At 46.7% G+C, this 22,198-nt stretch overlaps 1 protein-coding gene across 4 annotated transcripts in view; it reads left to right on the top strand.

Moving 5' to 3' along the window:
• The window catches only part of Sur-8 (leucine-rich repeat protein shoc-2), a 108,769-nt gene extending 92,093 nt beyond the window's left edge, over positions 1-16,676 (top strand). For all 4 annotated transcript variants that reach the window (XM_077643110.1, XM_077643108.1, XM_077643109.1 and 1 more), the window contains 3 exons: positions 2-139; positions 3,783-3,952; positions 14,356-16,676. In XM_077643110.1, the coding sequence (XP_077499236.1) occupies positions 2-139; positions 3,783-3,952; positions 14,356-14,391 (344 nt within the window). In that variant the 3' untranslated portion in view covers positions 14,392-16,676. The remainder of the gene's footprint in view (position 1; positions 140-3,782; positions 3,953-14,355) is intronic.
• Positions 16,677-22,198: the final 5,522 nt, after the last annotated feature.

Consider the following 22,198-nt stretch of genomic DNA (forward strand, 5'->3'; position numbering starts at 1 on the left):
GGGCACTTGCGCCAGCTGCAGAAGCTGGTTGTTCAGAGCAACCAGTTGACCAACCTGCCACGTGCCATCGGCCACCTGAGCAACCTCACCTACCTGAGCGTGGGCGAGAATAACCTCAACCAGATCCCCGAGGAGATTGGTCAGTGGTTTTGCTTTATTGCGGTAAATGCAATGGGGAGACGGGGCAGGGCATCTACCCATTGTGTGCACTGTAGGCGAGTTGTATGCAGAAGGCCTTTGTCGTTCTTTTTGAAGGCCTTTTTTTTCTGTAATCTTGTAACGGGATATATGCAAGCTGTTACTGTTGCCTGTGCCTTTGGGGGATGGAGCGCTGTCAAGCTGTGTTAAAACAGCTTTTTCTCCACCCTCCCTTTTCACTTTTTGTGTGGAATAAATAAATGTTCAAATTCAAATTCATATTGGCTTTTACAGCCCAGCTGTTGAATGCCTGCTCCTGGCTTTAGTGCGTAAGAGGATGACAAGGAATCAAAGGAGGAGAGTGCAATGTTCTGAATAAGAGGTCGGAATGGGTGAAAAGAGGCTCATGGGGTGCAGTTGTTTCAAAGCACACTGCCCGCTTACAAATCACGTGACAATTCGACACATGTCGTTGATTGAACTGTGTGCACCCAAGTTGGCTGCACTGATGAAAGAAGCAAAGGCGATGTTAAGCCTCGTTATAGCAAACGAGTAAAAAAATCGTTGGATAGTTCGACATAGCCGGAATTAGTGGTACAAAATTTTGCCAGTAACTCGTGCAGGAGAAGCGCAAGTCAATCAGTGAAAGGATGGCAGCTGGGAAAGAGCTCTTCAGAAGCTTTGCCATTGTTTCCGTTTCACTCGCGCAATTCCGAAAGCTGCAAAGAGCACAGCGCCAAATATCAGTTAGATTGGCTTCCCAGCACAGCATTGGCAGCACACGATGGTGGCAGGTCAGCCATCAGCTAGGATGGCTTCCTTGCATTACAGTAGTGTTGCGTGAAAAATAGGATGCCAGAATGAAAGCTATCGCCATTGTCCTTACCTCTGCGACAGTGGACGTGAGCATATAGTGGCCACTCGAAGGCTGCCACTTACCGTGCTGCTGGTTGCAGTGCACTAACAACGAGTGCAAGAGGTGCCAACTGCCTGTCTACCAACCGTTCACCCCGCTGTATCTTGTGTGACGCTATTGTCTTGAGCAAGATAAAAGCACGAACCTTGGTGCAAACACTTGCTCCGTCACCACCGGTCACTCATGTAGTGAGGCAAAGCCTGTTGCATGGCACACGAGTGGGCACAGCTTGTAACTTGGCAGTTGGATATACAGTCAAACCTGGATATAACGAATTGAAAAAAGTTCGCAATTTTTCGTTATATCCAGGTTTTCGTTACATGCAGTTTTGGGTTAAGACTGGTAAGGATTATGCCAAAACGAAATAAAAATTCGACAGATATCAATTCAAGTGAACTCGCCATTCAAAGAATTTATTTAATAGAGAAAAAACTGCGTAATTTTCGCTTTGCTGTTTTTGCCCGATCGAAGCCACTACTCGGCGCTCCAAGGAAACTAAGGCATCCATGGCTGCTTCATCGTCCTGCGAGCCGACGAAATGGCGCAGAACGTCCACCGCGTCCATCAGTTCCCTCGCGGTGGGAACAGCACAAAACGTATCAGGCTCTGACGAACCGTCACCTTCAAGGCTATCTTTAACGGTTTCGACAAGTGCCGCATCAGTCATCTCTTCCGTAGCCACGGCGCCGTTGTCCACGAACAAAAAGTTGCACAGCTCGACACCGTCGGGCACCCCACCGTTCATGCGTAGTTCATCCCACGCTTCTGCGACCTCGGGTGGGCTTGAAGGTTCGTCTTCAGTGACTGTAGCTTGAATGGCCTTATTTACCTGAGCCTTGGCGAAGCAATTGGTGATCACTTGTGATCCGACCTCTTGCCACGACGCAGCAAGCATTTCGATTGCTTGGTAGATATCCACTTTTGTTGGCCATTCAAGGCGGATGTCCAGGAGCATCTTCTGTATCAATCGACGCCAGTAACAGAATTTAAAGCTGTTAATAACCCATTTGTCTAAGGGCTGTACCAGAGAAGTGCAGTTAGGTGGCAAATGCTGCAGCTCGACCTTAGAAAGCTGTAGGCCTTCCACATGGTGCGCGGAGCAGTTGTCAAGCAGCAAACAAATGCTGCGAACTTGTCGCTTGACATCTTGGTTGAGCTCCTTCAGCCAGTCGTAAAAAATTGCCCGCGACATCCAAGCTTTGGAGTTTGCCACATATTTTACTGGCATCCGCCCTGTTCCTTTAAAACATCCGGATCGGGCATTGCGGAAAATAACAAACAGGATTCGCTTGTCGCTGGCATCAGTGTTGGCGCAAAGCAAAACCGTCACGCGGAGTTTAATTTGCTTTCCACCGCGGCAGTCTTCTCCTTTCAGTGAGAACGTGCGGCTCGGTAACATTTAAAAAAACAGGGCCGTCTCATCAGCATTATAAATGTCGGCAGCTTCATAGTGGCTGAAAATGCCGGGAAGCTTCTTGGCCACCCACGAGGCAGCAGCATCGCTGTCTGCGGAGGCAGACTCGCCAGATACCCACTTTTCCGACGACACCGTGCCGGCTTTTAAATCCTTGTAGCCAGCTGTTACTCGCTTTGAAGTCGTCGTGGCCCAGGATACAAGCAAAATCTATGGCTTTCTGCTGCAAAATCGCGCCACTTATGGGCACGTTTTGTGCTCGTCTGTCCAAAAACCATGCAAACACGGCGTTGTCCACATCAGCATACGTCGACGTCTTCAGTCTTTTCTTCTGGGCGCTTGTGCCCGACTCCATCGCACTGCGGATGCTTTGTTCTGCAGCAAGAATGGTTGACAGGGAGCTGGCTGGTATATTGAAGCGGGCAGTGACATCCTTCTTTTTTTCGCCGGCGGTAACCGCATTCAAAATCGAGAGCTTATCTTCAAGCAACAAAACTTTGCGTTTTCTCACAGCAGAACTCATCGTAACGAACCGACACCGTAAACACACACCAACACACACACGTCAACACGCTGACGAAGAAGGCTTACCATAACTGCGCCGCAACACCACGAAAAATTTGTCATAGTAGTGCCACCTAGTGTCAAGCTACAAAATGAAAGCTTAAAAGTTGCTACGCTTGCCACGGAGCGGCGATAGCGGCGCTCAACATCATCATCATCACTGAGGTCTGCTTGTTTGCTGCGATTGCAAGCGTTCTGCTCGCGGTCTACTTTACCTTTTAATATAAAAAACTTACTTAAACAATATTCATTAAAGTTGCGCACTGCCCGGTCAAATTTCGGGCAAAACATTACAAGATACAGCTCGATGATCAGAGCCACGGATTCGTTACATCAAGGTCAACTGCCGCAACAAGTTCGTTACATGGAGGTCGCCTATACATGGGCTTCAATGGGGGATGTGCTGGGGAATTGAAAAATTTCGTAAAATCCAGGAATTCGTTACATAGAGGTTCGTTACATAGAGGTTCAACTGTATCCGTTTTATGGTCACCCGCATTTAATATTCAAGGTTAGAAGTGCATATGTTTGACAAAAATATTTTGGAAGAGTTCAATGTGGCCAATAATTCGTAATATTCATGTTCATCATATCAAGGTCTGAGTACTGTAATAGGTGAACAGAGGTTCGTAGGATGTAACAGACGCCAATCTGATGAAAATGAGAAAGTGAATTATAGAGACAATTTTTCGCCCTTCTTCAGCAGGGCCTGTCCTCATGTTTGGGTGGCCGCGTCTGTTGTGTGTGCAGGCACCTTGGAAAATCTGGAGTCCCTGTACATCAATGACAACCCGAATCTGCACGGCTTGCCCTTTGAGCTGGCCCTGTGCACGAACCTGCAGATCATGAGCATAGAGAACTGCCCCCTCTCCCAGATCCCCGCTGAGATCGTCAATGGGGGGCCTTCGCTGGTCATACAGGTATGTACTGCCTACTAGGAAAGGGTGGGGGGATTTATCCGCACTGTGTTATAGGTGTGTTGGAGGCTTGCCTTCAAAGGCCGAAATAAATCGTTTAAAATATCTAATTTATCAGGGTGGTGCCGATTGTAAGGGGCTGTATAGCTTTTTTTTTTTTTAAAGCTGTATGGTGGTACTCGACTGACCATTACTTGAAACTATTCCCTTGCTTGAATTGAATTACACTCCTTCTCGGAGGATTCTTCTGAATTGTGGGTTCTCAAACGGAGTTCCATGGAGCCCTTGGGCTCCCTGAACTGAAATCCATGAGTGCCTCAACCTACACCTTGCCTTCTACTGACTGACAATATTAAAATTGCTTATAGGAGACTGTTTCACTCAAGACCAGTCATTATTGAACTTCACAATTTGTGTGAGGCGTTCTTTGTCTGCGGGCTCTTTTTTGCATTCACCTCGGGCAATAATGAACGGAAGTCAGGAGTTCCTTAACAATTTTTAAAAACCATTGCGGTTCCTCAAGGATTAAAATGTTGAGAACCTGTCTTCTAGACCCCTGTGTTTTGTTTCCTGGGCATTCAAACTTTAGTTTGAGTGTCATTAAGGCTTCATTGGCGATGGCGTAGAGGTAGAGCACACGCCTGGCATGCAAGAGGCGCATGGATGATCGAACCCAGGAGCTTGTGCACTTTTCCACCAGACAAAAAAACAAACTCAAATAATAACCAGGCTTGTGGTGCGGCCCAACCTCATAAACTGAGCCATCAACTCACCCTCTCGCCAGAACAGGGTTTGGCTACCCTGGTGCAGTAGTTGGCCGCCACGTCCTGTATGGGCACTCCAATTAACCATGTGCCCTAAGAAAAAATAGTTTGTGAGGTTTTTTTAGGAAAGAAAATGGCACAGTAACTGTTTCACATATCTCGGTGGACACCAACTGTGGGGTAAGGAAGGGATAAAGGAGGGAGTGAAAGAAGGGAAGAAAGAGGTGCACTAATTTCGACCATCTGGGGATCTTTAAAGGGCGGTGCACATGCAAGCGAATTGGTAAATAGAGCGAACAGCGGTGTGGTGCTGCGAAGCAGTTCGTGAGCTTTCGTTTCACATGCATCGCCGCTGCGCGTTTCCCACCGCTGCTAAAGGCAGTGTTGCTGGCAAAATATATGCGCTTGCAATAGGTTTTGGTGGCCTGCAAACGCAAAAAGCGCAATATATAAGCATTATGTTGTCATTTCTTTTCACAGTTTATTTAAATAAATATAATTCTTGCATTTTAAGCATTAAACAGCACTTTATACAATTTATTTTCTAAGCAAAAGTTCGTACGTGCAGCGTACAAACTCGCGTGGCAACGCCGGGCCGTCATTGTTTGAGATGCTGTGCTGCCGCGTCGCTGCCGCGAAAATTTCCAACTTGCCCGAACCTCGCTGCTCCAGCCGCTGGAGCTTCCTCCGCCGCTTGAGAGAGGGTGTATTCACCGCCGTGGCGGCGGAATTCGCGAGTGGTTCGCTTGCATGTGAAACAGGCTTAAGTGCAGACACAGCTCCTGAAATTAACATCTTTGTTATTAAAGATATCATAATCAAATTGGGTGTGTATATGTGTTTCTTGTTCCTGTTTTCAAATATATATAATTAGTTTCAGTATATCTCTATTATTTCCCATATTGTATGGAAAAGCTGAAGCCTAATTCATTAAATTCCTACAAGTCGTCAAGACACTTTCTTTCTGCATTTTTGTGGTTTCGATTGAAATGGGGCTGTAGTGAAAGAGCTGCCATATGGAGCTATGCTAATTATATTGTTGTTGCAGTACATCATCATATAGAAATGTTTAATTTTGCGTAAACACCATAATTATGAAGTATAGTTAGTTGACATAATGGTTCACAAAACTTGAAATGTTTGGCTCAGCCAAACAAAAAGAGCGTAGTTCCACAGTTCATTTCTCTCTGAATTCAACGATTTAAAAATAATTGAAATCGCACCATAAAAACATAATGAAAACTTCTGCAAGGCTTGTCATGTTGACAAAAAACATGAAGCTGAGAAAATATCATTAGAATTGCGTGCGCCAGCGATTCGGAGCTCATTGTAGAGGCCTCAAAAAACAGCGGAATGCGGACATTTAAAAAAATTAATGTGGATTTGCTCAGCTAATCCAAGGTATACAAAGTGAAAGATGTCGGCGTTCACTGTGTTCGTTGACGTTCACAATGTTCTAGACGGCGATGGCATTGAGGAAAGGAAGGGCGCATAACTGGCTCCCTGGATATGCGGACGCCTCGTGGGTGCTTTGATACATGTGGCGGTGGTGAGAGAGAGAGATGTGCCCTGAGTTCATTACCGCTGACAGCGTTGTGACTGACATGCAGCACTGCAGCAATAGCTAGGTCACAGCGTTCATTTGGTGATCAGTCTCTCGCGATGAGCCATTAACTGCATGCCACCTCCCAGGGTGGCAGGGAGGGTGCGCTGCCTATCCAGTGTGCGGAACGCAATCAAAGCAGGCTTTTACAGTTGGACACCAACGCCACGTACATGAAAGCGAGCACTGACCCACGGAGCCGATTGTGCGCCTTTCCTTTCGTGAAAATCAACGGCGTTTGCAAAGTTGTCAAAGCCATCCGCTCACTTGTTTTGTTTGGTTTCTCAGGAAAGGAAATGGCACAGTAGCCGTCTCACATATCTTGGTGGACACCCGAACCCACCGTAAAGGAAGGAATAAAGGAGGGAGGAAAAGAATAAAGGATAACTGAAAATTGAATGTTGGATTTTGAGAAAAGGCGCAGCACTGTGTAGAGGCGGAACATCTGTGGCTGGGTGCTACTAGTGGCGCATGTTGTGACTAGAGAGAGAGAACGGAGCCGGAAGCGCGGTGTTGACTAGCGTAGTGAAGCTTTTCGCTTCAAAATATTTCACAGTATAGGGAGTAATGCCAGGTAGTGGGGAAGGGGCCCATCTTTCAAACAAAACCAAGTTGGTGGCCATCGGGGATGCGGTCATGAGAACTGGCGGCCGCGAAATTCTGCCGCTAATCACAAATTCCGGGCTTCGTAGGCTTGAAATATGTAGATATTTTAGTAGTTGGGATCGAAATTTTCAATTTTTTTACCATTTGATCATGCATACTGTCAGGTGCATCAAAGCAGAACTGCGCCAAAATCGTAAGGGCTTCCCGTGTCTTTTATGGTGTGACTCGGTGAAGATCTACCGCTGCCGCATCGCACCCATCATGAATTGTACTGTTGCATGTGAGGAGGCTTCACTGCACAAACAGTGAATGGCACATGACGAATGCGCAGTTTTGGTGCTCTCGAAGGATGGGACCGTGCAGATGCAAGCAAAAGAAACGGCACCGAAGCAAGAATAAAAAAAAATAGCAGACTGTTTGGCACGGCTAAGCAGGGAATATCATGCAGTAGCACTACCATAGTTACTGTGGGCACTTAAGGTCCTTTAGTACCCTGAAAGCGAAACCATCCTTTGACCTCAAGGTCATTACACTTAAGGTCTTAACTGTAAAGCCCTTGATGTCAAAGGATGCTTTCGCAAAGGACCTTAAGTGCCCACAGTAAAGCCTTTTCACTAAAGGCCTTATCCATAAAGGCTTTTACCTTGAAGGCCTTTACCCCGAAGGCATTTGCCATGAAGGCCTTCACCCTGTGTGCCTTTACCATAAAGACTTTACCCTAAAGGAATTTTTTTTACCTTGAAGGCCTTCACCCAGGTGTACTCTTCACCCAGGTGAAGGCCTGCCAGTTGTACACACCTGGCAGGTAGGGCCGCCTGCCACAAGGCAGGCTTCAGGGATGTATGAACGTATGCCCGAAATCTGCAAAATTCAGTAGTGCTACCTCACTGAAAAAGGAGACGGAAGGGAGGGGGAACGTGCCTGTCAGCATCCTGCTGAGATGGGTTAGGTTGGCTGGTCGAGCCACTGGGGCAGGCGTGAAGTTCAGAGAAGTGTAACCAAAACTATGTGGTTGAACTGTTCTCGGAGACAGGATCACTTCTGCTGTCATGCACAAGTCAGAGGTGCGTAAGCCACTCTGCAGCATGGAATTCACGTTCTGCATATCGTTATTTCAATAGTCTCTTGCTGCACTGGTCATGCCTGGATGCGGCATCTCTTCGCTAGAAGCCCATTTTTATTAACCGATGCGCGATCCGTAGCACCCGTTGCATGCAATGACGATTCCATTTAACCTATTTCAATTACCGTATTTACACGATTGTAAGTCGACCCCCCCACCCCCCAAATCGCATTTCCAAAAAAAAAAAAAAACAACGGTGGAGCGCTTCAAAAACGAAAATTTATTGCATAGCTGGGCTATTCATCCTCACTTGAGTCATCTTCAGTGGTACTGCTGTCGTCATCGTCATCGTCGCCGCTGCGATCCCACAGCACATCGTCCTCCATGGAAAGCCCGCACTTCCTAAATGAACGCACCACGACATCGCGTGGAACGGCCGCCCAAGCGGAAATCACCCACCCACACACAGCCGCCAGGGAGGCTCTCTTCACGCGCCCCGTTGGCGTAAGTTCCCGCCCTTTTGCCGCCAGCCACTCGTTGTACTCACGCCGGAGCAAGTCCTTGAATGGCTTGTTGATGCCAACGTCTAGCGGCTGCAGCTGCCCCGTCAGACCGCCGGGAATCACCAGCATATCTGTATCTTCTTTTCGGAGCTCTGCCTTCACTTTCGCGGTAAGGTGGCCGCGAAATGAGTCCAGCACGAGGAGGTTCGGATTGCGATTTTTGAGGGATGCCCCTGGCCTCAAAAGCCACACCCGACGGTACCAATCAATAACTAAGTCGTCCGTCATAAAGCCTTATTCGTTCGCTCGCACAATCACACCTTTCGGGAACATTTCCTTTGGCATAGTTTTTCTTTTGAGGACGATGTACGGTCGGAGCTTTGTGTCATCTGCCAAGCATGATAGCATAACAGTGAACCGAAGTTTCTCGTTTCCTGTCGTGAGAAGCTTAACCTCGTGAGCTCTCCTCACGCTCACTGTTGTGTTGCTCGTCATGTCGAAGTAGACGGGAGTCTGGTCCGCATTGCCGATTTGGCCGAGCAGGTATCGCCGCGAGTGGCGGAGCTTGAGGTAGCGCCTATGGAAGGCGAGGACTTTCTCCTCGTAAGCAGCAGGCAGCTTCTGGCATACACTAGTACGCCGACGAAGAGAGAGCCAACCCTCTTCATAAATTTCGAAGCCGAAGCCCTGCTGGCTTTGAAGTCTGTTCGGAGTATTCCAGCTTCCGCAGCAAAGATCCGGCCTTGTTGCGTGATCATTTCGCATGTCACTGGAAGGGATCGATCACGTATTTCGGTGACATGCGCTGCAAGCTTGACCTCCAGCTCCAAAAAGCGTCCCGACTTCGGCCCGCGGAAACCTCTTCGCTTGGAGTAGCGATCGAAAATTTTGTGTCGCTGCTTCCGCCACTCCCGCACCAACCGTTCAGAAATGTCGAACTTGCAGCCCGCCGCGCAGTTGTTGGTTTCTTCGGCGTAAATGATGACCTCCCTCTTGAACGCTGCAGTGAATGAGCGCCGAATGCTTTTCGAACCTGGAGAGCTCATGGCGAAGCACGCGGCCGGCAGCAGAGTCAAAAGCACCAACTCCAAGCACCACCAAACAAAGAGTGATCGGTGTCGGGGCGTCGGCTCTTCCAGCAAACATCGGCATTGCCCAGAAGCGCCGCTGTTACGTATTGCGCAACCAACTGAAATAGTGGCTCTTCCATCAGCTAGCAACATTCCCGGGCGCTGACGCAGACTCCGCGATTGGAACAGCGGGACAGCGGCCCTTCCCGCGAGTGAAATGAAATGAAATCGGTTTCTGGGGAAAGGAAGCGGCGCAGTATTTGTCTCAAATATCGGCGGAAACCCAGTTGTAAGGGAAGAGATAAAGGAGGGAGTGAAAGAAGAAAGGAAGAACGAGGTGCCGTAGTGAAGGGCTCCCGAATAATTTCGACCACCTGGGGATCTTTAACCTGCTGTACTGACATCGCACAGCACACGGGCGCCTTTGCGTTTCGCTTCCATCAAAACGCTGCCGCCGCGGTCGGGTTTTAACCCGGGTATCCTGTTCAGTAGCACTGAACCATTGCGGTGGGTAACGGTGTGCGCAGTAAAAATAAAAAAAATGAAAAATCTTGGCCAAAAAGCCTGCAGAATACCTGAATGCTACGCTTGGAGCCGTAGAGCCAACAAAAACTTCTAACATCACAATAGCGTCCCTGATAGATTGGTTTTCTTGCTTTTATTGGCAGTTCAAGGTTTCGTTTCGATTGTAAGTCGACCCCCCCACTTCAGAATTTTAAATTTCAAAAAAAGGGTCGACTTACAATCGTGTAAATACGGTAATCGAGATTCAATGGTAGCCACGAAGGGCAGCTAGGCTGGATACTCCCAAGCTTTCTCAAGACACGAAAAGATCGAATTAACAAATGCCAAAGCGTGACAGCCCAAAACCCATAGATGAAAATGAACTGGAAGAACAGTCAAACTTAATAAATAAGCCTAAAGTAAATGACATAGGGAAGAACAATACGGAGGGACTCAAACATGCTCTAAAGTATGGAGGTAGGCTAACAGGAGTAAAGAGAAAATTAGGTACAGACAAAAATTATATATATTTTTATGAGTGACTAGGAGAACAGTGTTTGTAATGTCGTCAAATGTTATGTGCAAAAAAGAAGACACGAAGACACGACACGACAGGACAGACAGACGTTACTCGTCCTGTCGTGTCTGTCTTCTGTCTTCGTGTCGTCTTTTTTTGCACATAAGCTTTGATGGCATTACAAGTATCAAGCCAACTAGCCAGACAACAACTCTTGCTGAACGAGGGCAGTGTTGTTAGCAACATGGATAAGCTACTCAAGGTAGGCATGGCTTGGCACTCTGCACAAGTTTGTACAGTATCTGAAATAATCTAAACTCCAGTGACGGTGGCAGTGGTCTGAAGGAATCTCAGCAGTAAAAAAAGAGGAATTAAACAAAGGCTTACAAGCAGTGCAAAGGGAGAAAGTTGCTGATGAGGATCAGGTAACCTCGAGCATATCAGAAGCAAGGAAGAACGCTAACATCATCTTAAGCCATATGAGAGAATATGTCTAGGAATAAAAAATTACACCGATTGGCTTACTCTCCGTTACCTGCAAAGTATTTACTAAATTAATCAGTAATAGAGTCAGGACAACCTTAGACTTCAGTCACACAAATGATCAGGCAGGCTTTCATAAAGGACACTCGACATTAGAACATATGCACACTATCAGTCAGGTGATAGAGAAATGTGTAGAATATGAGCAACTCCTATACACATAAAGCCTTCAGTGGAAATCTCAGCAGCCATGCGGACATTGCAAAATCAGGTTGTAGAAGAGTGTAATGTGAAAATACTAGAAGATATCTATAACGACTGCACATGTACAGGAGATAAAGTAATGGCAACAAAATGACAGGTAACAAAAGTAATGCTCAAGAGCCTGGGAAAGCAGCAACCGTTTACTGAAAATCGAGACCATGAGTTGCAATAGCAAGGAAAATAAGAATAGGGTGGAGTGCATTTGGCAGGCACTTTCAGGTCGTGAATAGCAGCCAGATCCCTCAAGTGTAATAGCTGTATCTTGCCAGTACTCGCCTATGGGGAGAAACATGGAGGCTAATAGTCGAAATTAGATTGAGGACAGTTCAGCTAGGTATGGAAGGAGAATGGTAAGGGGAAACATTAAGAGACAGGGAGAGGGCAGAATGGACGAGAGTACAAACAAGAGTAAACAGTGATGTAGCTGAGATCAAGAATAAATAAGCATGGGTGGGCAGAGCATGTAATGGGGTGGGAAGACAACCTGTGGTGTCATAGGGTAAGAAAGAGAATCCTAAAAGAAGGCAAATTTACAAAGGGCAGCAAGGTGGGCAGATGAGATTGGGAAGTGTGCAGCTATGAGTTGGCCGCAACTGCCGTGTGACAGGGATGACTGGAGTGATATACCAGGTGGTTCAGTGAAAGCTGCCTCTAATCTTTTTTTTTTAAATAGGCTTACTGTGACATCAAGGCAGCTTCTACTACGCAATAATGTGCATTGATGCACTGGTATGGCTACTACAGTCAAATCCCGCTACAGCGAAGTATTTCCGATTCCCCGTCAGCATACCATACTAGGCAATGAAATTATCTTCCCCCACAGTGAACAATTTTCGAAGCAAGGTTCCGCATGAACAAAATTTTCCAAGTAAGCAGCCAATTTTTTTTTTTTTTTGCGCCTGTCCACACATACTTACTTGCATCTCGTTAGGTTTCACCAAACCCAGCTGACGATGACAGTTTGCACTTTCAATAGCACACCTGACTTTCCGTGGAGAATCGGAAATAATGTTCAGTCATGTACGCATAAAGATGTGATGCGGCCCGTGACTGCCGGCGATGGTTTTGCCGACGGCCCGGCCTCCGCGCTTGCGAATTGCGGTCGTTGGTGCAAGGCAGCTTCCAGACTTTTTCGCTCACTTCGCTGACAAAGGCGTAGCGGAAATGAGTTCTACAGCGTTCATTTCAGTGTGAAGCTATCGTGTCAACGGAAATCTGTGAAAATGTTAAACGTTGTATGATAACCCTTTAACCCTTTTATTGGTCCTCTCAGAAAAAATACAAAAAAGAAACATAAATGAAAGAGAGAGGGAGTCGGGCTTGCAGGCAACCAAAAATAGAAAAGGAGCTAACCGCTCGAAAAAAAACTTAATATAAAATTTATAGAGAAAAGCGGGGAAGTAAAAACAATAAAAAAATTTGAAAACCCAGGTCACAGAACAGTCAAAGGCACAGGCAGATACCGGTGGCTATTTTCACAATGCTTTTTCCGAGGCTTCTTTGCAGAGCACGTTAGGCCTAGCTACACCGAGCAAGCGGCGCGCAACGATCCGCTGTCGCCTGGTGCACTGGTGGGCGGCACGTCGTTGCGAGAAGCCTGACGCCGGCTAGGCCACTCTAGTCTCACTTTTTTGCCGCAGGCAAGCATCGTTATAGTGTTTTTTTGTTTGTTTTTTTCGTCTGGTGCACTCCGGAACTGACCGAATACAGCCACTGCGAGTGTCGGTTCTTGGCGGATGTCTCAACAGAACATCACTCCGCTAGTATGTTCGTACCGGGCATTGCAAAACGTAAAATGTCTTCAAAGATTTGGAGCAACTGCATTTCTGGCACGTCGTCTAAGGGATCGATTTCGTAATATGCATGTGACCACTGAACGTGCAATGACGCTGGCGCGCGCGCATATAGTCCACGCTAAAATGCCTCCAGGCAGTGCGGTCTAAGTACCGGTTCTCGTACGGCGAAAGCGAGGGCGCTTCTAAAACGCATTCGGAAAAAAACATATTAGTTTTGGTAGCAAATGTTGCGGTTGCCTTTGTTACGCGATTTCGAGATTTTCGGAGTGCCAAGAAAATTGCCACGCCGCCGATTTCGTAACAGCGAAAGACCAAAACTGGCAAATTTTTGTAAAATAATCGTTGTTCATGAACTATCCGGTCCAATCGGTCAATTTGTGGCCCGATTTCATGACAACGAACCTTCCGCTACCACGAAATTTTTCGCGCGTCCCATGAATTACGTTAAAGGGGGATTCAACTGTACTAATGACTGGCTACAAATCTTTAATTCCTACAGGTTGCATAGCTGTGACAGTGAAATAGTTAGTTATCAGAAAAGTGGCTAAGTAATTGACTTTACTCACCTGTTTTCTAATGCCCAGTGACGCTGGTATTCTTCTGCCGGAGAATCCATCTTTAGAACTCCGAAAGCCTATATTTAAAAATAGGCTTCCCTGAAACACATGGTATATAGGAGAGGCCTTTGTCCTGCAGTGGACGTGGTTAGGCAGATGATGAGGACGATAATTCAGCACGTGGTGGTGCAAATGGTGTCACCCATTATAATTTTGAAATGTGGCACTTGACAACCTTAGTCGAATAAAGAGTGCACTCTTTGTTGTCCGTTGAGCCTGTAATAAGGGAACAATTACTCATTAGCATCTACCCAAGTGCAGCCATGTGGCTTCCAAAGGAACTTCACAGTTGCCGAAAAATTTATTTTGCTCGCGGTGATCGAACCTGGAACCGCTTATCAAGGGCAGTCGCTCTTTCAGCTCAGCTACTAACCAGGACGGCTAGCACGAATATGGTAAGGCAAGACCAGTTTGATCAAGAACTTGAAAACTGTATAATAGCTTTCCTTTGGCTGCACTTGGGTGGATGCTAATGAGTAATTACTTTCTCTTATTACAAACCTGCTCCACCTTGGGGGTTCACCTAAACAGTGGAGTCATATTGGACTAGCTCTGTTAAGCCTGTTTTTCAATGTGCGGGCGTAATTATAGTTGCCCACATTTCATCCCTTTGCAGTACCTCAAGATGAAGGGACCCTATCGGACGCTGTGACATCCATCCCTCCCGGAGACCACCCCGTGCAGCAGGTGCCGCCACAGCAGCAGCGCTGGCAACAGGAAGCAGCGGTGGTGCTCCGGCAGGCCGGCCTCCGCGCACCGCTCCAACGGCCTTGTCGTCAGAGTCCACTGGCACGCGCTTTTCGCAGGGGACCCCCTCGCCACTGTCGCCAGGTGCTTCCGCAACCTTCTGCTGAAGCTGTGAGAGTTGGTCTCCCACTGCCGACCAACAGCACTTGCTCCGCTGTGCAGGAATGGCAAAAGTGCTTGCGGAAGACTGTCTCTTGCTCTGAAGATGACGACTCTCGCTCGTTAACCTTGCCGGGAACGTGCCAACAGCAGTGACAACGCACGCCACTCGTCGGACATTGTGGACGTGTAAGCATTTCTTTCTCTCCTCGTGGTGCAAAAACAAAAAAAGAGGGAGAGAGAAAGAAACCAGGAAGAAATCCTCGCGCAGCAGTGCACATGGCAGCATCCTGAACTTTTAACAATATCCTGGTGCAAGCATTGGTGCAACAAGCGTCGGCGCAAGAAAAGAACGCCCTGGTCAGCCAGAAAAAGCTGTGCTCGATACACGGCCGTGAACACTCGAGACAGTTCAGAGGCATGTGTACGTACACAGAGAGGCTGAACCGGCGGTGCCAGTACACTGGCAGAGATTGTGCCAGTTTATCAAGCAGTGCGCACCCAGCAAATGCTAGACGTTGTTTTGGGCCAACTCCTTCTCTCAAGAATTGCAACAAGATGCAGCCACAAACTTCGACAGTGGTCAACACTGCAAGCCGTCGTCACTGTCGCCAATGTTCTTGGAGAAGGGTGCATTGTCGTCGGGCCACTGCAAAATCTTTGGACTGCCTGCTTCGACGTGGTTGCTTTTGTTTTTCATCGGCGATGCATTTCACCTCATTGAGCTTGTTTTTGATCTCGGTGTTTTGTGCTGTTGGCAGAGGTGATCTCCAGATGAAGTTAAGCAGACCAGCAAGTAAATGGCATCCTGAAGGAAAGGTTGGGTCCTTGCGTTAAGAAGTCTGGTAAGGGAGTTTTTCAGCGGGAAATGGTTTTGATGCGTTGTAAAATTGCCAAGCAGAAATCAGAAGCCATTTAGTCTTCCGGCCTGTTCACTGTGGCCTGTTGAGGATGCCTAAGGTGTTAATTTTTCCCATTCTATTTTTTTATAAATAAACAGCAAAATGGAGATTGGGTTGCAGATCGTATGCTTCAGAGCGTCGAGTTTCGTGTCGCAGGCTCTCAAGGGCAAGCAATGCCGTTGGCAAGCTGCTTTGCGCTGCTTGAAGAAGTGCTTCTTTTGTTCGTTAGGAAACAGTGAGGATGTAAGGAATCGGAGCTCGAAGCTAAGGACAGGTGAATGAACAAACTTTGACAAAGTGCGTGCAGTCTGCCGCATCTCAGAAAAAAAAAAGAAAAACAGTTGCGGAGCATCGTCGCGCAAATCGCAGAGTTCGGGCTTTTGCATTCGTTGATCATTGTGCATGGCATCGTCTCTCCATTTACTCATGCGTGTGTGAGTGTGTGCCGCTAACTTCTTTCATCGTCTTCTGCCGGTTTTCGATTGTGCGTCGTGCATTGAGCGTGACCATTATATAATGGCTTGTTGACTCGACCAGCCTTGTCGGTGAAAACTTTTGGCCGAACATGCTTTGACAACGGGGCACGTGCAGTGTTTGTGCTTTACGGTACACTCCGGACTGCTGTAGAGCTCCCCTGAAGAGGCATTGAGAATGAACAGCCTGTTCAAACGATGATGACAACCTCAGCAGAGAGGGAAAAAAGAGAAAAGGATGGACGGCTTACAATGTCGCCACTGTTGAAAACTTGTTCCGCGTGGAGCCAAAGAAAAAAAGTGATTCCTCTACTGTTGACGCAACAATTATTTATATACTCTTGCATCTCTGTATTTTTTTTGCAAGTTTTAACTCTTGGTGACTGACTGATGTAGAGTGTTTTTATTTTTTTCCCATTCTTTGTTTCGTTGCATGAATCCTCTGCTTCGTTGTTTTTTTTCTGTAACACCTTTTTTTGTGCGATTTTGCTGCTTTTTTATGTAATCATGCTTTTAATCACGGAACATCCCCCTCGTCAACATCTTTGTCATATGTGCCTCCCTGACTCCAGTTTGACCATTCGGTGCTTCTAAGATCACACTGAGCCGGACTTGCATGTTATTGTTGATTCTTTTTTTTTTTTTCTGTTGAGTGGGGATGGTTGACAAAAGGCTGCGTTTATAGCCAATAAAATTGAAGAACATTTATTCTGAGATCGAAGCTTCTTCGTCAATGTGTATTTGCCATGTTTGCAACTTGTTCTGTTGAGGTAAGTTGCCGAAGACCGACGGTGCCAAACTAGTACAGTCCAGTAGGAAATATTGAAGAAAGCAGGCAGGACTGAGTGTTGCACATTCAAGCCAGCGCTTCTGCAGTTGTTTCTAAATGGCAGAAGTGGCAATGTGGTTTACAGAATTTTGGATGCTGGTAATGTAAGCTACGTGGCAAGAACGTCATACTACGAAGTGGTTACACTTCGTGTGGTTTTATTATTTACGATTTCGTTGACACCACAAGTTTTTGCAGATTTCAAGGCCGCTGCGGTGGCTCTGTGGTAATGGCGCTCGGCTGCTGGCCCGAAAGACGCGGGCTCGATCCCGGCCGCCGCGGCCGAATTTCGATGGAGGCAAAATTCTATAGGCCCATGTTCTGTGTGATGTTGGTGCACGTTAAATAACCCCAGGTGGCCAAAATTTCCGGAGACCTTCACTACGGCGTCCCTCGTAGCCTGAGTCGCTATGGGACGTTAAACCCCCATAAACCATAAACCAAACTATTTTTGCAGATTTCTTACGCAATGGCTCCCCCAGTATTTGCAATGTCTTATCTTTTGTTCTTATGAATGGTGAAGTCTATACTGGTAACCTTTTTTAAGGTGCAAGCCTTTCTTGGCTCATGAGTGACGTGGACGGAAGTTGTCCGCACGAACTGTCAATCTTAAGTTGTATGACAATTAAAATAAAATGCAAATGTTGATTAAGCAACAGTTGATAAGTAACATATGTGTAATGAAATGAATAAAAATAATAAAAGAAATAATACAGAAATGAAAAATGGGTGAGAAAGAGAGGAAGGGGAAAGGCATTTGCATACCCGCTCTTAAACGGACTTAGGTGCAGTCCTGTATTTTTTGGAGTTTTAAACTATGAAATGTAATAGAGGTAGCCTAGTATTTTTTCCAGGAGATGACACCGTAACCCAGAAAAAGCAGATGGTCTGAAACTTTCAAGTTCTGAGACACTTGAACTTACTGAAAAAAAAAAGCATTTGGTATTTGAGGATGTTTAGTAATTGTGTTGGAATAATGATGACAAACTAACGATCACTATCCTGCAGTATGAGATGCTGCATATTATCCAAAAGAAAGCAGATGAAGAGGTATTGATTATAAAAGCATGTGAGATTCAGGGAGCATTCTGTATTGTGAAACGTAGTACTAGTACAGTTTTGAAACATCTCTTAAAGTGCTCAGATTTTATCCTGTAAGTGGCTTGCACAGTTGCAGTTGCGCCGTTTTGCAAATTGGTGCTCCATCCCTAGTGAAAATTCTAATAGTAGAACTAATCACCTATTTGCTTGTCAGAAATAGGTAATTAATCTAATAAAGGTCGAAAGCATTGGTAGGTCCAACACTGACAGAGTTAGGTCTCCATTTGTAGTACACATACACTTGGTGATAATCCATGCCATAACAAAGTTGCCTCAATCAGAGCCAAAAATGTCTATTCTTGCCTGCGGCAACTCTGGCAGGTTGGAAAAAGTGACAATTTCGGTTCTTAAAAATCCCGACACTCCACAGAAATTTCCTGTTCGATAAATTTCTCCTCTCAAATTTCCACAAAAGGAAAAATTTCCTAAATAAAACACTGCATATGTTGTGGCATATCGCAAGTCCCTGCCGAACATGTCTGTCCTCTGGACTTGCCATGCTTAAGCAGGGCGCCTTCATTGCATGGGTTTTATACCCAGTGTTTGAGCTGAACGTAACAGAGTTCTCAAAAAAAGACTGGGTGTCCTCAGCAAGCGAATCCAGTTTGGATCTCTTCAAAGTCGTGTGACCTGGTCTGCAGCATTTTTATATTTCTGCAAAGTTAGTTCAGGCTTATTTGCTAACTTTTTAAATATTGGCTTTGTGGCAGAAGCGTTTATTTCGAAGTTGTAGATTACCTTGGAAAAGAGCCTGCTGGAACACTTGCACTAAGGTACTGTATAAGTTGCTTTTTTACCTACCCTAAAAGAAAGCACACAAAATTCAAAATCTACCACTTTAGAGCTGTGCAACTTCAGTTCTGCAAGACGTGCTGTTGGAGAAAAAAAAGCTTATCTCCAGAATTCAGCCTCCGACAGTGTTTTGAGCATTTGCACTGGGCGTGGGATGTGAGGCATTTTTTTTTTCTGACAGCGCGTCTGGGGCGCTCAAGTGGCGCTGCTGTAACTGGTCGTTTTTGCATTTTGGTAAAAAAAATGCTGCGTAAACGTTACCTTGGTGCACACATTTTAGTCAGCCGTTTTTTAGTATCTACAACTTTTGAATTAACACTTTTTTTGCCAATATTTAAGAAGTTGAAAAGAAGCCAATTGGCCTTAACCAAGTAACTATAAATATACCACAGACTAGGTAACATGACTGAAGTGATCACAGTTTCACTTGCCTAGGACACTGTATTCTTTAGAAACGTTGTTACATTTAGCTGGGACACCGGGGACGGCCGCTCTGAACAATGCCTTAACTTCATATCCATGCCGACTTACCTGCGCTCTTCTACTTTATAGGTGATTATATTGATGCAAGCAAGTGCATTGGCTGTGCCTGTGCAATTGTTAGAAGTGGAAACAACAAAGGCCGCAGTGATTTCACATGGGCACAGTTAATCTTTCCCTGCCCTCCTCCTTGATGGGAACGGCGGTTAGCAGTACGAAGAGCACTTCAGGTCTTCGTCCGGCGACACGTTGCCGGTTGGGGCAGCAATTCCAACTTAAAGCAAAACTTATTTATTAAAGTCGGGACCGAAATACAAAAGTGATGACAAGGCAGTTTAAAGAAAGGCTGTTAAAAACGGCCGAGCTTGAGACTCGGCGCGCTCGTCCCAAGTCGTCGTTTCCCGCGGGTTTTAACCCCTTCGATAATTGGGCGGAGCTTGAGTAATCTAGCTCTCGCCCAATTTGGACCAATAGCAAAGCAATTGCATCGTATGTACTAGTGGGCGGAGCCCAGGGCTCGCCGGTCCGAGCCCAGTGATATGCGCAGCTTGCTGCATGCGCATTCGATCCACCGGATGCCACGCGTCGGGACAGAAAGGATTAGTGCCCGAGCCCAGTGGAATGCGCAGCTCGCTGCATGCGCATTCGATCCACCGGTTGCCACGCGTCGGGACAGAAAGGATTAGTGCCGCCTCTCACCCTAAGCGCGGGCGTCACGCCTCGACGTACATTCCTCGATTCCCCCCGGGCATGACCGCTCCTGGTAACAGGTGCAAGGGGCGGGGGGGGTTGTCCCATCGGCCCTGTGGGCTTCCACTGAAACGTGACATGCAATGTGCATGATTTTGTAATGATGAATTCGATTGCGCTGGCACGAAATGCAAATTGCTCAGTCGCAAAAAAGTTCCTCGGCTGATAAAAAATATTGTCACACCTATAGTCGGGTACAACTGAAGAACTGAGCAGGTTTTCACTGCCAAGGGACCCTCTTCCAGCCAATGGCGTCGGCTTATTCTCATGAGCCTGCTGGTGCCACAATGCAGGGAGTGGCAGATCCCTTCCCTCCATGGTCTGGGGTAGTCCCCTCCCTGTTTTGTCGCGCCGCACCCTGCACTGTCGTGCTAGCATACTCGTGAGAATCGGCCGACGCCATTGGCTGGAAGGTGGTCCTTTGGTAACCAAGAGCCGTTCCTGAGTTGTATCTGACTATATTAAATGGGAAAACAAATGCGACAGGAACTTATTATTCGACCGCACAAAAATGCAGTGCAAAGAGGAGCAGTTTATAAACTCTAAAAAAGGAGTTTTGGCTTGAGCTTGGAACGCTCCTCTTTAACCACGTGAGTGAGAAAAACAGCACCACTGATTTACTCTCTGCTGCATGTTAGAAACTACAGCCAGAGTGGAAATGTCAGTTGTCGTCGTATTCACAAGACCAAAAACCAGCAGGCCACGATAACAAACTAGAAGTGAAAGAGCGCAAACAAATGCGACTGGTGCTCGTTTTTAATATATCAGTAGATAAAATGTCTCCAGTGAGACATGCTCATTCATTCAAAGAGGGACTAGTCTAATGGCGTGGAGGGAAAATAACATTTGTGTGTTTTTGCTTTTGAATGATGCTCAAGACAGTAGAAAACATGGATGAGCACCTAAATATGGCCTGCATTTGGCAAAAAATTTATAACTGATTTTTTTTATAGACCTTTGTATCGGGCGAGGCAGTTGTCTAAACGCCTCCTCTCTGGACTGTCGGAAACTGATTCGCCGCTGCTTCCACAGTGCTAGCACGAGGTACTCGCGTCCAGTGAACAGCATGGCAGCGTCCAGTTAGCCCTTATTGCAAAGGCCTATGGTTGAATACAATTCGTCTACAGTGAAGCTCCACCACATCCAGAACCGCCGCACGGAATCCCTCTACGACGAAAAGTAGTCCACTGTTAAAGCTTTCCTTGTGCCCTAAATAACAAGTTAACCACCAGATGAAATTGTAAGCTCGGCGTCAGGCAAGGAGACACGATCTCGCCAATGCTGTTCACCGCATGTTTGCAGGAGGTATTTCGAGGCCTGAATTGGGAGCAGTTGGGAATAGGAATAAATGGAGAATACCTAAATAATCTGAGATTTGCTGATGGCGTTGCCTTGCTGAGTCACTCAGGAGGTGAACTGCAGGTCATGATCAACGAGTTAGACAGGCAGAGCAGATCGATGGGTCTAAAAATTAACATGCAGAGGGCCAAGGTAATGTTCAACAGCCTAGCAGGGGAACAACGGTTCACAATTGGCAGCGAGAGCCTAGAAATTGTGCCGGAATACGTCTACTTAGGGCAGGTGGTGACGGCTGATCCGGATCATGAGAGGGAGATAACTAGAAGGATAAGAATGGGGTGGAGCGCATATGGCAAATTCTCGCAGATCATGAGTGGCAGTTTACCAATTTCCCTCAAGAGGAAAGTGTACAACAGCATAATCTTACCGGTACTCACCTATGGGGCAGAAACGTGGAGGCTAACGAAAAGAGTTCAGCTTGGGTTAAGGACAACGCAGCGAGCCATGGAAAGAAAAATGATAGGTGTGGCGTTGAGAGATCGGAAGCGGGCAGAGTGGGTGAGGGAACAAACACGGGTTAATGACATCCTAGTCGAAATCAAGAGAAAGAAATGGGCTTGGGCAGGGCATGTAATGCGAAGGCAAGATAACCGCTGGTCTTTAAGGGTAACGGAGTGGGTTCCAAGAGAAAGTGGGCGTAGCAGGGGGCGGCAGAAGGTTAGATGGGCGGATGAGATTAAGAAGTTTGCAGGCAAAGGGTGGATGCAGCTGGCAAAGGATAGGGTTAATTGGAGAGACATGGGAGAGGCCTTTGCCCTGCAGTGGGTGTAGTAGGGCTGATGATGATGATGATGATGACAGAGCAAAAATGCTACAATAATTCTTTGTCTTGAGCGTAAACGAGCCATGGTCCAGCGGCAAGCAGGCAGACGAACAATGTTTGGGATGTGCACAAGCTGTTGAATTTGTGCTCCTGTAGTAGCATGC

The sequence above is a fragment of the Amblyomma americanum genome, chromosome 11 (genome assembly GCF_052857255.1).
Source record: "Amblyomma americanum isolate KBUSLIRL-KWMA chromosome 11, ASM5285725v1, whole genome shotgun sequence".
Classification (NCBI taxonomy): Eukaryota; Metazoa; Arthropoda; class Arachnida; order Ixodida; family Ixodidae; genus Amblyomma; species Amblyomma americanum.